At 48.8% G+C, this 13,560-nt stretch overlaps 1 protein-coding gene across 1 annotated transcript in view; it reads left to right on the top strand.

Moving 5' to 3' along the window:
• LOC144133238 (uncharacterized) overlaps window positions 1-13,560 on the top strand; it is a 72,332-nt gene that overhangs the window by 17,048 nt on the left and 41,724 nt on the right. Inside the window, exon 3 of the mRNA XM_077666147.1 lies at window positions 5,619-5,780. Within this exon, the coding sequence (XP_077522273.1) occupies window positions 5,619-5,780 (162 nt within the window). The remainder of the gene's footprint in view (window positions 1-5,618; window positions 5,781-13,560) is intronic.

The raw sequence follows: 13,560 nt of genomic DNA, 5'->3' as shown, positions 1-13,560 counted from the left end.
CTATCATTTGGCGCCACCACATTTGGGTTCAGCCACAGATCTGTTTCTTTTCTATCAATCATTACATTTTGACTTAATCATTATTATTTAATCCCTCTCTTTATTATTATTCATATAATTTTGAAATCAAAACTCTCATCCCTTTTCTGTTCACGAGGAAGAATTCACCGGTGTTGCGCTCCCACGTGCTTTTCCTTTTTATTAACTGCGTTCAGGTGAATTGCCACCCGATTCTTGGCCGATCCCCCAGTGTGGGTAGGTGCCATCTTTTGATAGGCAAACAACAACAACCCTCCGTATTCTTGGCTCACTCCGTTTTCGGTTGCTACCCTTGCAAAAAATTTCTTTAGACCTCTGTCTATAATGTCTGTAGGCTCTCTATAGACAAGCATTAGAGTACAGTCTAAGGCAATACAAATCCTATCGACAGTCTGTAGATAGACAATCTATAGATTTATGGCCGTACGCTTTTAGCAGATTTTTGTCTATAGACTCTGAATAGCCAAAGAGAAATATACATAGGAAGGCAATAGAGTCTATAAGAAGTCTAGAGACTGTCTACAGATCATTTTGTAAGGGCACGAACCGGCCCTATCATAGCCCCTGCAGGCCTGGCAACAGGTTCGTGCCTTCGGTCCATTGGACGCGCCCTCCCGTTATGGTCGCTATAGCCGCCACCGCCGGGGGAGGCACGCGCGGCAGGCAGGCGTTGCACGTCGTCATCGCCAGCGGCCCGCTATCCTGTGCCTGCGTGTGCGCCACAACTTGCGTGTCTGCCTTTGTGCGTGCACGGTGACGCGACACCTTGCGATGCAAATGCGGCCGGCTTCCGCGCGCCACAAGCCATGCGTGCGCAGCAACCGCTGGCGTGGCGGACGCCTCCGACTCCGCACTGCTTGTTGCGTCGTGATAGTTTGGCAGCAGTTGAGGGGGGGGGGGGGGGGGGATGCTTCCTTTCCTGCCGTGTCACGTACCTACCTGCGCGGTGACCTTACGACCTCCCGCCGCTCGCTCACGGCGACCCGCGGGTGGTGCGTGAACGTGCGTGCGTGCGTGCGTGTGCCCGGGGGCTTTGCCTTCGCCGTTATCTCTGTTGCATATGGAATAGTAAACGCGTGTAGTGTTTTCTTGTTTCATCGCTTCGCGAATGAATGTTTGTGTTCAGTTGTACGCGTTGAGACCGTCTTTGTTGTTGGTGCGACATCGTTTCTGCACCCGAACTCGGCGTGTTCGTGTCACGCCTGTAACGGTATACGTGTAGGGAGCGTATAATATATGGAGGGCATCTGTACTCTTAGTAGACGGAGCAGAGTGCGCTGTGTACAGAGCGTGCGGCGTACGGAACACACAATAGGCACAATCGTGTACTGTATACATAGTTGCCATAAAGTGGTGTGGGATTATATCGGACGACTGAAGATACAACAAACTGTTTTATGCAATGCTACTTTGTCCGGACGCAAATAACTGTGTGGGAGGCGCGATATAGAGGAAGTCGACACTGTAGTACATGACGTACATGGTTTGATCATCATCATCAGCCTGATTACGCCCACTACAGGGCAAAGGCCTCTCCCATGTCTCTCCAATTGACCCTGTCCTGTGCCAGCTGCATCCACCCTATGCCTGCAAACTTCTTAATCTCGTCCGCCCACCTAACTTTCAGCAGCCCCTGCTACGCTTGCCTTCTCTTGGAATCCACTCCGTTACCCTTAGGGACCAGCGGTGATCTTGCCTTCGCAGTACATGCCCTGCCCAAGCACATTTCTTCCTCTTGAATGATGTGCTAGATGATGCAACTATGGATATCGTTGCTTGGTGCACTTACACAAGACGCAGCGTACCATATCGCACGCACGAATGCTTTGTCGAGATACGAAAGGGGTGTTTTTTTTCCGGGTTTGTGTTCTCGTTTCTTAATTCAAAATGTTCGTTTCATTTTCTTTCTTTCTTTCTTTCTTTCTTTCTTTCTTTCTTTCTTTCTTTCTTTCTTTCTTTCTTTCTTTCTTGACCGCGTGGAAGGCTTCCTGTTCCATGGATTGTCTGGAATTTCGCGCCCTCTTATCACACTCGCGGGCTGATGTAACACAACGATTCTTCTCTGTGGGTTTGTACCGTAAGCGGGCACTACATCGTGAGGGGTAATGGCCGCTTGCCATCCTCCACGCCTATTGGCTGCGTACCTATAGAAGTAGCGGCGACGCTAAAGAAGAATATTATATTCTATTTGAATACGAGCAACGCGAATTTGAATACATATGTCCGAGTTAAGGTTATCCTGGTGGAAATCAAGGCGAATATCTGATTATGCGGGACACGTGATTGGGCACAACGGGTAACAGAGTGGATTCGAGGATAAAAAGGGTGGCGAAGCGTGAGTCGGGTGGGGAGACGAGTTTGGATGACGGGACCGGGACTCGTCCAGGACGCGGCTATAATTTGAGATCAGTAGTTTTGTATCGCAGCGGGCGTAACGAGGCTGATGATGATGATGATATTTACTTTGTTCTCCCTGATTAGAACGCGTTATTATTTCCAACTACATATTCCTTGCTCACTTTATTATTCATTCGTAGCCACCTCAATTACTGTTTATCATCGTGGCGTAACACGTGTTATAGCCATCTTTCTTCTTTATGTCATCTTCAAAACCAGTCTGTTAGAATAATGACATTCAGCTCATACACCGCATCCAGTGCTCCCATTTACCGCAGGCTCAATACCTTGCCTCTCCTTTGTTCACTCCAACTGGAACTAGGTTATTGATGTATCGCGCCCGTCACAAGAGCACTGCTATCCCTATCTTTACAGCTTCTTGTTTGTCTAACGTCAATAATACTAGATTCGCAGAACAACATAATATCTCGCTTCCGAAAGTCGAAACTAATTGCGGCAAACAGTCAGCTTTATTTTCAGCAATCACTGTCTGCAGGAACTCGCTACCCGCAATCATCAAATCATTCCGCACCGAAGCACAATTCCATAAAAACTTGAAAAGCTGTGTACTGTTTAATTGCCTTCAATTACCACGCCAATGAAACCTGTTATTATTGTGTACGACTTCTATTGGCTGAGTGCTTGTACTATGTTCTCTTTTTGTGTTTGTAAAATGTGTTTTTAAAATTTAGCATGCTTAAACTGTTTGTTGCTAATATTAATTTGTACTGCACCGGTTTTCCGCTATGTAGTTGCTATCTGCCGTATGCTTATCTCTATTCATATATGCAATTAATAACAGGAAGTGCCCCTGACAGTTTACGCTTTGGGACCTTCTTCTGTGATAATTAATTAATGTACCTCTTACCAGCGCTTCTTTTTTTTTCAATAAAACCGTTCAAACCATTCTCGTGCAGCAAGGTGGCGCCCGCCTGCCGCAGGTTCTTGTATGGCTGTTGTTAGCATTGGTCGCGCGGTTTTGTCGTGAATTCTTCGAAATATGTTCAAAGCACACACACACACACACACACACACACACACACACACACACACACACACACACACACACACACACACACACACACACACACACACACGCACACGCACACACGCACGCACGCACGCACGCACGGACGGACGGAAGGTATTGAAACGGGATTGGGCAGGGCTTGTCGATCATTGGCCACTCTGCCACGTAAGCTGCGGGATGATTACGCACAAAATACTAAGCGCCGCGTGCTGCACATCTTGTCAGCGCTCCGTTGAAAGGTTGTACGGAGTGTATATCCGCCACTCATCGGGCCGTTATCTCGTCGGATGCAGCTACGCGGAACTCACGGTGCAGCGCCGTCGTGGGTGGCGCGATAACGGGGATCTTCGAAGCGGACTTTTTCCGAGCTTGCAGAAAGAGGATACACAGCACGTCCTAAGAGCACCGGCCACGCCCCGGAAAGGGAACGCTATACGTGGGGAACGATCCTTCACCGAGTATTCGTCCGCTTTCCTTACGCACGTGTCGTCAGCGCATTCTGAAACTATGGAAGGTTGGGTGCTGCCGGGTGAGAACCTTGTCTGCTGAGGGCAGCGTACGGATGCGTTGGCTGCGAACGTTGTTCAGCCCGGTCAGTGGGGCCTGCTAATTACCCAAGCAGAGTGGGGCGCTCATTTGGGACTTGCGTGCCAGTTCATGGCTCATAATGATGATAACCCCATCTATGTCTACTGCAAAAAAAGGCCTCTCCCAGATTTATTTGATTTGATTTAGGGGGTTTAACGTCCCGAAGCGACTCAGGCTATGACGGACGCGGTATAGTGAAGGGCTCCGGAAGTTTCGACCACCTGGGGTTCTTTAACGTGCACTGACATCGCGCATTACACGGGCCTCTAGCATTTCGCCTCCATCGAAATTAGACCTCCGCAGCCGGGGTCGAACCCGCGTCTCTCGGGTCAGCAGCCGAGCTCCATAACCAGTCTGAGATGTTAGATTCAAGAATGAATTGATGCAATTCTGTGTGAATTCGAATGAATTGGTTTCGCGGCGGTCAAAAGCAGGCAGGAGGACGTATTTACCGTTTCCTATCGTACTGCATGACACCTTAGTTCTCGCGACTATCATCACCCTACTCCGGAGGGCGTTTGGGGGGGGGGGGGGGGGGGTTGCAACGAAAATTATGCGTTCACAAATGTTATTTAATAGCCAAATATTTCATGTTCCCTTTTCTGCCACGTAACAAATGCATTATGTCTGATAGTAATTGAGGTATGAAGCGTATAGTTCCCCTGAATTCATTGCTCGCGGACCCTATGCCACGTGTCTGTAGGTTAACGCCACGGTGGCGATAGTGCGGCTGTTGCCGTAGATAAACAGTTATTTAATCTTCTTGTTGATGCAAAACGACTCTGAGATGCTACCGCTGCTCTCATACTGGTTCTTGCCCCCCCCCCCCCTCCCCCCACCATACAACTTACAATAATGTCCCTAAGGGTGCTGTAGAAATGAGTGAATTTATTTTATTTATCACTTTACCAACAGCGCTATTTTTGTTTGGCATTGCAGTGGAGGGGGGGGGGGGTAATTACATAATGTGCGCAACAAAGTTGAGGGTAAAAATAACGCAATGCAGAAAATACAATGCAGTATAATTTGAAACCAACAAACAAAACATTGACTATTACAGCAGTCAGGCAAAATATTCGTTCTCCATTCCGGACACGATTTCTTGGGGCTGCTTATACCACTCATTTATTGTTTTCCGGGGAAAGGACATTTTTAATAAATTTATCCTGTATCTTATTTACCTTGAAAGTGTGGTCTCTTCTTGCTTAATTGTAGTCTGATAGAAACAGATATTGGTCACGATCAGTACCGGTTTTGCAATAAATAATGTTACGGAAGAATTTAAGCCTAAGTACAGGTAATAGTATAGACACACTTCATAAACCTGCGTTGGAGGTCGGGGCGGACAAGAGAGCACAGCAGCCCATTTGGACTACAGTGCACAAGAGGCGCACATTTTTTGCCCTGTGTTGCGCGCCTCGTGTCCCGTGTCAACGTGCTGTTCTATCATCGTGTCCTCAACTCCGCGTGACTCGTACTCCCATCTTGCGGAGAGCTCCACTTTACGGAGACGCTTTGCGTGCGTCGCGGTTCTGATCTAATTGGTACCTTTTTTATTCTCCAGGTGGAGCGGCTGCGGTCGTCCAACGCGGAGCTCGAGGACCGCTGCCACGCCACCGAGCTGCAGCTGTGCGCCGAGCGCCGTTCCAGGGCGGAGGACGTGGCTGCCGCGGCCGCCTCGGCGGGACGCCGCCACAGCTGCAACAACGCCGAGGGGGACAGCTACGTGAGTGCGGCATCCCTCCCTCCTCCTCCTCCTCCTCCTCCTCCTCCTGTCTCTGCCTGCGCTGACGAGAGACGGCGATGAGCGGGTGGTGTCTCCGCACGTGGTCGGGCCAAAAAAACTAGCCTCCTGCTGCGAAGAAGCGGAGTGCCGGTTAACCCTTTCAGGCTCTGGCCGTAATTTCTACTCAAAACGAATATTTTGTCACCAAAGTAGTATAAGCAGACCTCAAGAAAGCCAATTCGTGAGTTTTTCAACACGAAATTTCGTACAAAGCGTCGCAGTAATTGAAAATTTTAGCATTCAAATTCCAGGATTTATCCAATAAACATCCGAAAATCGTGGAATCACCTTCTGCTTCGGAGATACGCATGGCTCCAGAAATTGAGAAAAGAAAAAGTGCTTTTCTAACTGGTGGCCAAATCTCTCTGTCTGAAAAATTGCGGAGGACGTGCCACCATCGTTGTTTCGAGAAGTAATACGTTCTGCTTTCGCTATAGTTGCCATAAAAAAAAGCACCCTACTTGCGATACGAAGATATGAGTCAAAAGTCTTCAGCCCACAAGTTTTTCTTTTGAGTCGTGCAGGGAAGCTCGGAAAGTGTTGTGACACAGGCAGAGGTGCCCAGAGCCGCATGGCCCAGTCCTTTTATGTAGTGAAACGTTCACATCTATCAGTCACCTAAAAGCAAACCCCCGTGGCATAAATACCTTTCATCGTGGCTTACGTGCACGTAGTTGTAAGGAAAGTGACACGTGTGACGTCAAAAGCCAGAAAGAGCAGGGTGGATTAAATGGTGGTATCCCGATATACAACTGTGTATATTGTATTTAAAGAGGGAGAAAACGACTGTGGCAGGATACTCATGGCATAAGGACACATAGTCCTTGCTTTGTGCCAAGGGTAAGGAAACGTGGCCCAGGGCGACGCGGCGTCGAGTGGGGAGATGAGTGTGAAGCGTGCGTTGGAACAAGCGATGTGCGCTGGACAGGGCTGGTTGGAGATCAGTCGGGGAAGTGTGTGTCCTGTAGTGGAGGAGGTAACCTGCCTGGTGGCAGTGTTGTCACGTGGCGCTGATAATCTGGCAGGCGGGACAGAGGGCGGGAAGGTCTTCGCACCAGTCTGTTCGTGAGTGATCTTGTGCCTTTTCGTGGGGTGGAGTTGCGCCTGTTCGTGGGGCGTACTTGTGCCTGTTACTGGGGTGAAGTTGTGCCTCTTTTGGGGTGTACTTGTGTCTGCTCGTGGGGTGAAATTGTGCCTGTTTGTGGGGTGTACTTGTGCCTATTTGTGGGATGTATTTGTACCTGTTCCTGGGGTGAACTTGTTCCTGTTTTTGGTTTTGGCTGAGTGTGTACCTATTCATGAGCGAACGCGCAGCGTCCAGTTTACTGACACGCCGGAGTTCTGCGAAGTACGCGCGCTTTCCGCCAGATGGTGCCCGTGAGGCTTCTTCGGTGTCGGGTTTTTTTTTTTAAGAAGAGCATTTTACTTTTCGCCTAACGCGCGGTCGGCTGCGCATCGGACAAGCGGCAGTGTTCGTTCGGTCACGTACGCTCACGCCAGGCATGATCGCGGGTCCGCGAAGGGTACTGAGCCGGCCGCGCATCACGCGCCTTCTTCCTCGCGGTGGAAAGGGGCGTAGAACGACGTAACGTGCTCGCTTACCTACCGCCTACCTGTGTACACCGATATAGCTTCTCATCCTCCCTCCCATCTCCTTCTCTCTTTCCTGGACCTTGGTCCACCGGCCGGCGGCGACGGGTTGCTTAGCTGACGGGATGTTTGTTATAACTGTACGAGGCGGGACGGGCGGCACGTTACCGGAACGCAGTATCTTTTCCTTCCCGTCTGGGCAGCCCGTCTTCGCCTTTTTTTTTTCTGGGGGGGGGGGGGGGGGGGGGTGTTCTCGGTTTCATCTGATTGCATAACTTCCTTCGCGTGACCGCAGCGCCCCGCCGGCGAAAGTACTCGCCGATCTGGTTGTTCGTGCGTATGCTGCCGCGGAAGGAGTACTGTTATATACACGCACATGCATCGTCATGCGGACGCGTATGAGTCTCCCCGGTTAACGTACATCTGTACGGTGCAGCGCTGGCGGATATTGTGGTGATTGATGAGAGAAGGGGGAAAGGAATTTAGACGGGAAAGTAGTAAAGCGGTTTGCCCCCCCCCCCCCCCCCCCCCCCCCCCATCCCTGTTGTACTTTGGACGCGATTCTGCTCGGCCACCTGGCGTTGTGCGCTATCGAAGTACGGTATTTTCCGGTCAGAGAAACTATGGACTCCTGCCGCCCGAACGAGCGGCCGCACCCGCGCAGGAAAAAAAAAAATGAATGAATGAAGTGCAAGCGTAAAAGAAAGCTCGTCTAAAAAAATATAAAAATCCTGACTCAGCGTCAGAATACCCTTTAGCATCGCTTACCCAATACGCATAGATCGAAACGTATACGGTACAACCGGCTGCATAAGGTTATCAGGTACACCACATTAAAGTGGCTAGATATGCAGATTCTTTTGAAGCGGAGGTTGCAGCTTGATTACGTGTTCTCCGCGGCTGCATCGAAAAGACCAAGCACCGCTGCCATCTGTGCCGGGATCGCGTAGGTCCCGGGTTTGGTTGCTCTGACCGCGCAGGTTTTCTTTAAATGATAATAATAATAATTATTATTGGTTTTTTGGGGGAAAGGAAATTGCGCAGTATCTGTCTCATATATCGTTGGACACCTGAACCGCGCCGTAAGGGAGGGAGTGAAAGAAGAAAGGGGTGCCGTAGTGGAGGGCTCCGGAATAATTTCGACCACCTGGGGATCTTTAACGTGCACTGACATCGCACAGCACACGGGCGCCTTGGCGTTTTTCCTCCATAAAACCGCAGCCGCCGCGGTCGGGTTCGAACCCGGGAACTCCGGATCAGTAGTCGAGCGCCCTAACCACTGAGCCACCGCGGCGGGGCTCTTTAAATGACGGTGATTTTCTTTTCACGAAAGGCACATAACTTTCCAAGTCTTGTGGTATTGGAATGCGGGGTTTGTTACGTCTCGAAGCGATGCATGGGCTATGAGGGACGCCCTATAGCGGAGGGCTCCGGATTAATTTAGACCACCTGGGGTCCTCTAAACTGCGCCTACATCGCACAGTACACACGGGTGTTTTTGCGTTTCGCCTCCGTCGGAATGTGGCCGCCGCGGCGGGGATTTGGTCCCGCGACCTTGAAATCGGCAGGCAGAACGCCAAAGCCGCTGAGCCGCCGCGGTGGGTCGTCTTGTGTACCGCAGGCCGCGTTCAGGTTGGGTCTGTGTAGGAAAGTGGTCGGGCTAGGTAGGCCAGTTCACCGAATAGTAATGATAATAGCTATTAATGTTATTATTTTGGGGAAAGGAGGAAAGGGCGCAGTAACTGTCTCATTCTGTGGACACCTCAACCACGCCGAAGGTATGAATGAGGGAGTGAAAGAAGGTGGCGGGAACAGAAAGAGGCGCCGTAGTTGAGGGCCGTGGAATAATTTGGTCCGCATGGCGATCTTCATCGTGCACTGTTATCGCACAGCCCATGAGCGTTTTTTTTGTATTTATAAACATTCACCGTTGTTTGATTGGTGCATTTTTTTTGCTGCGTTAGCAGTATATATAGTCTTATCTCGACGAAAAATTCATGATCTGTAGCGTTAGAGGTTAAAGACGAATTTAGATGTAGAGGTGCACCATGAATTTGTCCATGAATTCAGGGTATATGTTCAATTCGTGGTCTGTATCCTTGGAGGTTACAGAACTTAGAGGTAGAGTTGCACCATGAATTTGTCCATGAATTCAGAGTATATGTTCAATTCGTGGTCTGCATCCTTAGAGGTTACAGAGGACGAACTTAGAGGTAGAGGTGCACTATGAATTTGTCGATGAATTCAGGGTATATGTTCAATTCGTGGTCTGTATCCTTAGAGGTTACAGAGGATGAACTCAGAGGTAAAGTTGCACCATGAATTTGTCCATGAATTCAGAGTATATGTTCAATTCGTGGTCTGTATCCTTAGAGGTTACAGAGGACGAACTTAGAAGTAGAGGTGCACCATGAATTTGTTGATGAATTCAGGGTATATGTTCAATTCGTGGTCTGTATCCTTAGAGGTTACAGAGGACGAACTTAGAGGTAGAGGTGCACCATGAATTTGTCCATGAATTCAGGATATATGATCAATTCGTGGTCTGTATCCTTAGAGGTTACAGAGGACGAACGTGGAGGTAGAGGTGCACCATGAATTCATCCGCGAATTCTGGGTAGAGGTGCACTGGAGGCGTACCGGGCACTCACCGGAAAAAAATACAGCTCCCAACTACGAGCCTTAACCCACCTCCGCACTTCAAGTTAAAAGATGCTATGGGAAGCCAATGAACATAAGAGTGAAATGTACAACCAATGCTGCTGACAAATATTTATCGCTTCACATCGCACGATGAATCTATTTTTTTTTACATGAAGCTGAGAGCATATGCAGTGTAAATTCGTGGTTGTATATAAGCATATGCAATGTTTGTGGGCATATATATACGGCATAAAATCGCACGCATGCGAGTAATATCTGTGGTGGTATAAATTTTTGAAGCGTAAGCATAATACAAAAGCGAATGCATAGAAACCTGTTGTATACAGAACGACGAGTAATCGTCGAGGAAATCTGCTTAACCTGCGTGCTTAAAATTCCCCTGCCTGCATTCAGGAGGTCGACCAGACCTGGAGGATAAGTTTTGATATACGCTGACGTACTGTGCAGTTTTGCTCAGGTCCGGGGAAAATATATGTCACGCGTGTCATGTGATTTCGTTTTCAGAAAGAGATGCGATAACGAAACTCGTATAGAACACAGTGTGAAAGCGCATATAGATATATACACACACAGAGCTCGGTGTGTCTGGCGTGATCGTGTATGAGCATGGCTTCAAAGCAGGCAGGCTGTTCCCGGCATGCACTTGCGCAGCGTGAGCGCTTGGACAAAAGTGGGTCATCGTCATCGGGCAATTTACTGCACAGAGATAAAACTAAATATAAACTAAAGAAGCGCCGCAGTTGCGTGGCAAGCGGGATCAGCACATGCGCATGCGAGCTAGTATTCCCCGAGCACACGGCCCTGCTTATTTTATTATTCTTTTTTGTCCACCTTTGCTCTGCCTCGACTCTGTCGTCGAGCCGTTAATCGACGTACGTGGCATATATAGCCTTACCCACGGGTGACTATGTGTGCGTCCACAGGATGCAGTAAATAAAATAAATTCAACGTAGATGTCTCTTTCCTGTCGCAAAAGGCCACTAACCCGGAAAAAAATGGAATGAACGGGAAAATTTTTTGTGTGTGCCTGGGTTGGGGAGGGGGGGGGGGGGGGAATTTCCGTTTTTAATGCTCGATCGATGCTGCGGCCATCTGTGGATGCCACGTGTGTCGCATCACTCGGAGCAGGGAGCGTATCGTCGATCTCTGATTGGACCACCGGCCGCGCAGGCCCCCCGGCTTCATGGCGATCTTTCAATTCAGTTCAATTCAATTTCAATTTATTTAACATTTCTGATATGCAATATACGCCAACACTCTTTGGACCCATTGTCAAAGGCTAGTTCGGGTCAAAGTACACAGAATGCAAAGAGACAAATTCAAAAGCGCGAGCTTATACAGAATAGTATTAACATTTAATCAACATTGAAATCAAAACACTCTAAAATAACTCTGGTATAAAGCACTAGGCAGAACACGGAGATAGCATTATAATATAATAATGAATTGGTGAAATGGCGAGTATCTGTCTCATATATCGGCGGATACCTGAACTGCGCCGTTAGGGAAAGATAAAGGAGGGAGTGAAAGAAGAAAGGAAGAAAGGTGCCGTAGTGGAGGGCTCCGGAATAATTTCGCTCACCTGGGGATCTTTAACGTGCACTGACATTACACAGCGCATGGGCGCCTTAGCGTTTCGCCTCCATAAAAATGCAGCCGCCGCGGTCGGAGATAGCATTGAAACACTCTGTGAGAACATTCGGGCATGCGCTACACAGAGAAGACATAATGGGAGCATATATATACCCAGCAATTCTGGGCAAAAGCATTTTTGAACGGGAAACCATTTATGAACGCATTTTTTTTTTCATATAATGTACGATACGATTCCACTAGAACAATCAACATATCTGCAGATCACCCGACGGCAGTCTTGAATTTTTTTTTTTCAAATAACGTTTTAGCTATCGTCAAGAGAGTTCCCCGTTGGTTTTCTATGGCAGTCTTAACTGTTCGATGCGATCGCTGGACGCACTTTAAAAAAAATGTTTTGCTGCATATTAGAAATTCTTCCAATATGCAACAAAACCTTCAATATTAACCGTAAAATTATCTTGCATTTTCTCATTTTTTGAAAATTTTGTTCGAAATTGCTGGACATGAAACTATGGGAGGAAAATAAGATTTCGTGGCAAGTCAATTAGTTCAAAGGACACTGAGAACTCTATCATTTTTTTTTTGTTAGCAAAATCTGATAGTTCGGCATTTCATGGCTTTGTTGCCGCTTGTCCGGGCGCGAAAGATGCATTTATTTCAAAGAAATTTGGATTCGAAGATGAAAAAGTTTTTCCCGCCGCTCTGATTCAAACTCAGGGAACTCTTATGACGCCACGGCAACTCTTATGACGTCTCAAAACGGAGTGACGTGATACGTGACGTAAACGCAGACTCCGTGATTTCTGACGGCTAGCGGTGTGGTGCGCAACCTTCCTTTGCCAGCCTCAGAGATTCGTGCTTCGATGAAGTAAGGAAAATTCCTCCAAGGTGGCGCCTCTTGTCCTAGGAAGTCATCACGCTTGTACTTGCGAGATTGGCCTGTGGCGGCGACACCTGTATTTTGGTTCTTGCTATTTTCTACATTACAAGAGCTTTGTTTTCAGTAGGAGTGGCGTTTTTGCGATCAGGAACTGCTATTCTATCGATACAAGCCAACTTCAATTTCTCCTCAGTGTCCCTTTAAGTGTCGTCTCTCTGTGGCGCCGCTGTATTTTCGTTCCTCGCTTGCATCCTAGATGGCTGTGGGCCGATCGAAAAGGAGACGTTGGTGAAGGTGAAGGGGCGATTCGGGCAGGAGGAGTCGGAGTGAAAATGGTACAGGAACAGAATGTTTCTTCTTGATACAAACACATGCATTCCTGCGCCTACGTCGCTTCGTGCTCCCAGCGTGTCATGGATGCGCTGCGCCCACCAGCGGTGCTCATAGTAGTTGTTGGGCGCACTCCAGACGCGAACGCCCTTAATCCTGGAAATGTCTTCTGGTCCTCGGGCGCGGAGTCAGTCAGCCATTCTTCCCACGAGGCATGCCTGCGGGTTTGGCTGATGGATGGCTTTGGTTACGTTCGCGCTTGACCCGATCATGCATGTGTTGTGTGTAGAGTCCCCCACAGGAAGAGACATTCATTCTGGCCGGTATAGACCTTTCCACCGAGCGAGGAGGATGCTGAAAAGCCTTCTCTCTGGGCTGTTGCAAACCGGTTCCGCTGCCGCTTCCACCGCTCTAGCACCAAGTGCGCACAACAGCCCAATGTGGCGGCGTCCTGGAGCCCTCGGCGGAAAGGTCTTGATGTGGCGGAATAGGAGTGGTGTGGGGAAGGAACTTGTTAGCTGGCGGACTATTGCAGCCTGCTCCGTGTTCAGGCACTTTTGTGTGTATACCTGCACCTTGGCCCAAGGCTTCGAGGAGATGGCGCGCATGTCTGTTCTCAGGTTTATGAATCGAGTCGTGCCTATTCAGAAGCTTGCAGTG

Source organism: Amblyomma americanum, chromosome 5, assembly GCF_052857255.1.
Source record: "Amblyomma americanum isolate KBUSLIRL-KWMA chromosome 5, ASM5285725v1, whole genome shotgun sequence".
Lineage (NCBI taxonomy): Eukaryota > Metazoa > Arthropoda > Arachnida > Ixodida > Ixodidae > Amblyomma > Amblyomma americanum.
The sequence above is the reverse complement of the archived record's forward strand: the minus strand, read 5'-3'. Positions and strand labels throughout refer to the sequence as shown.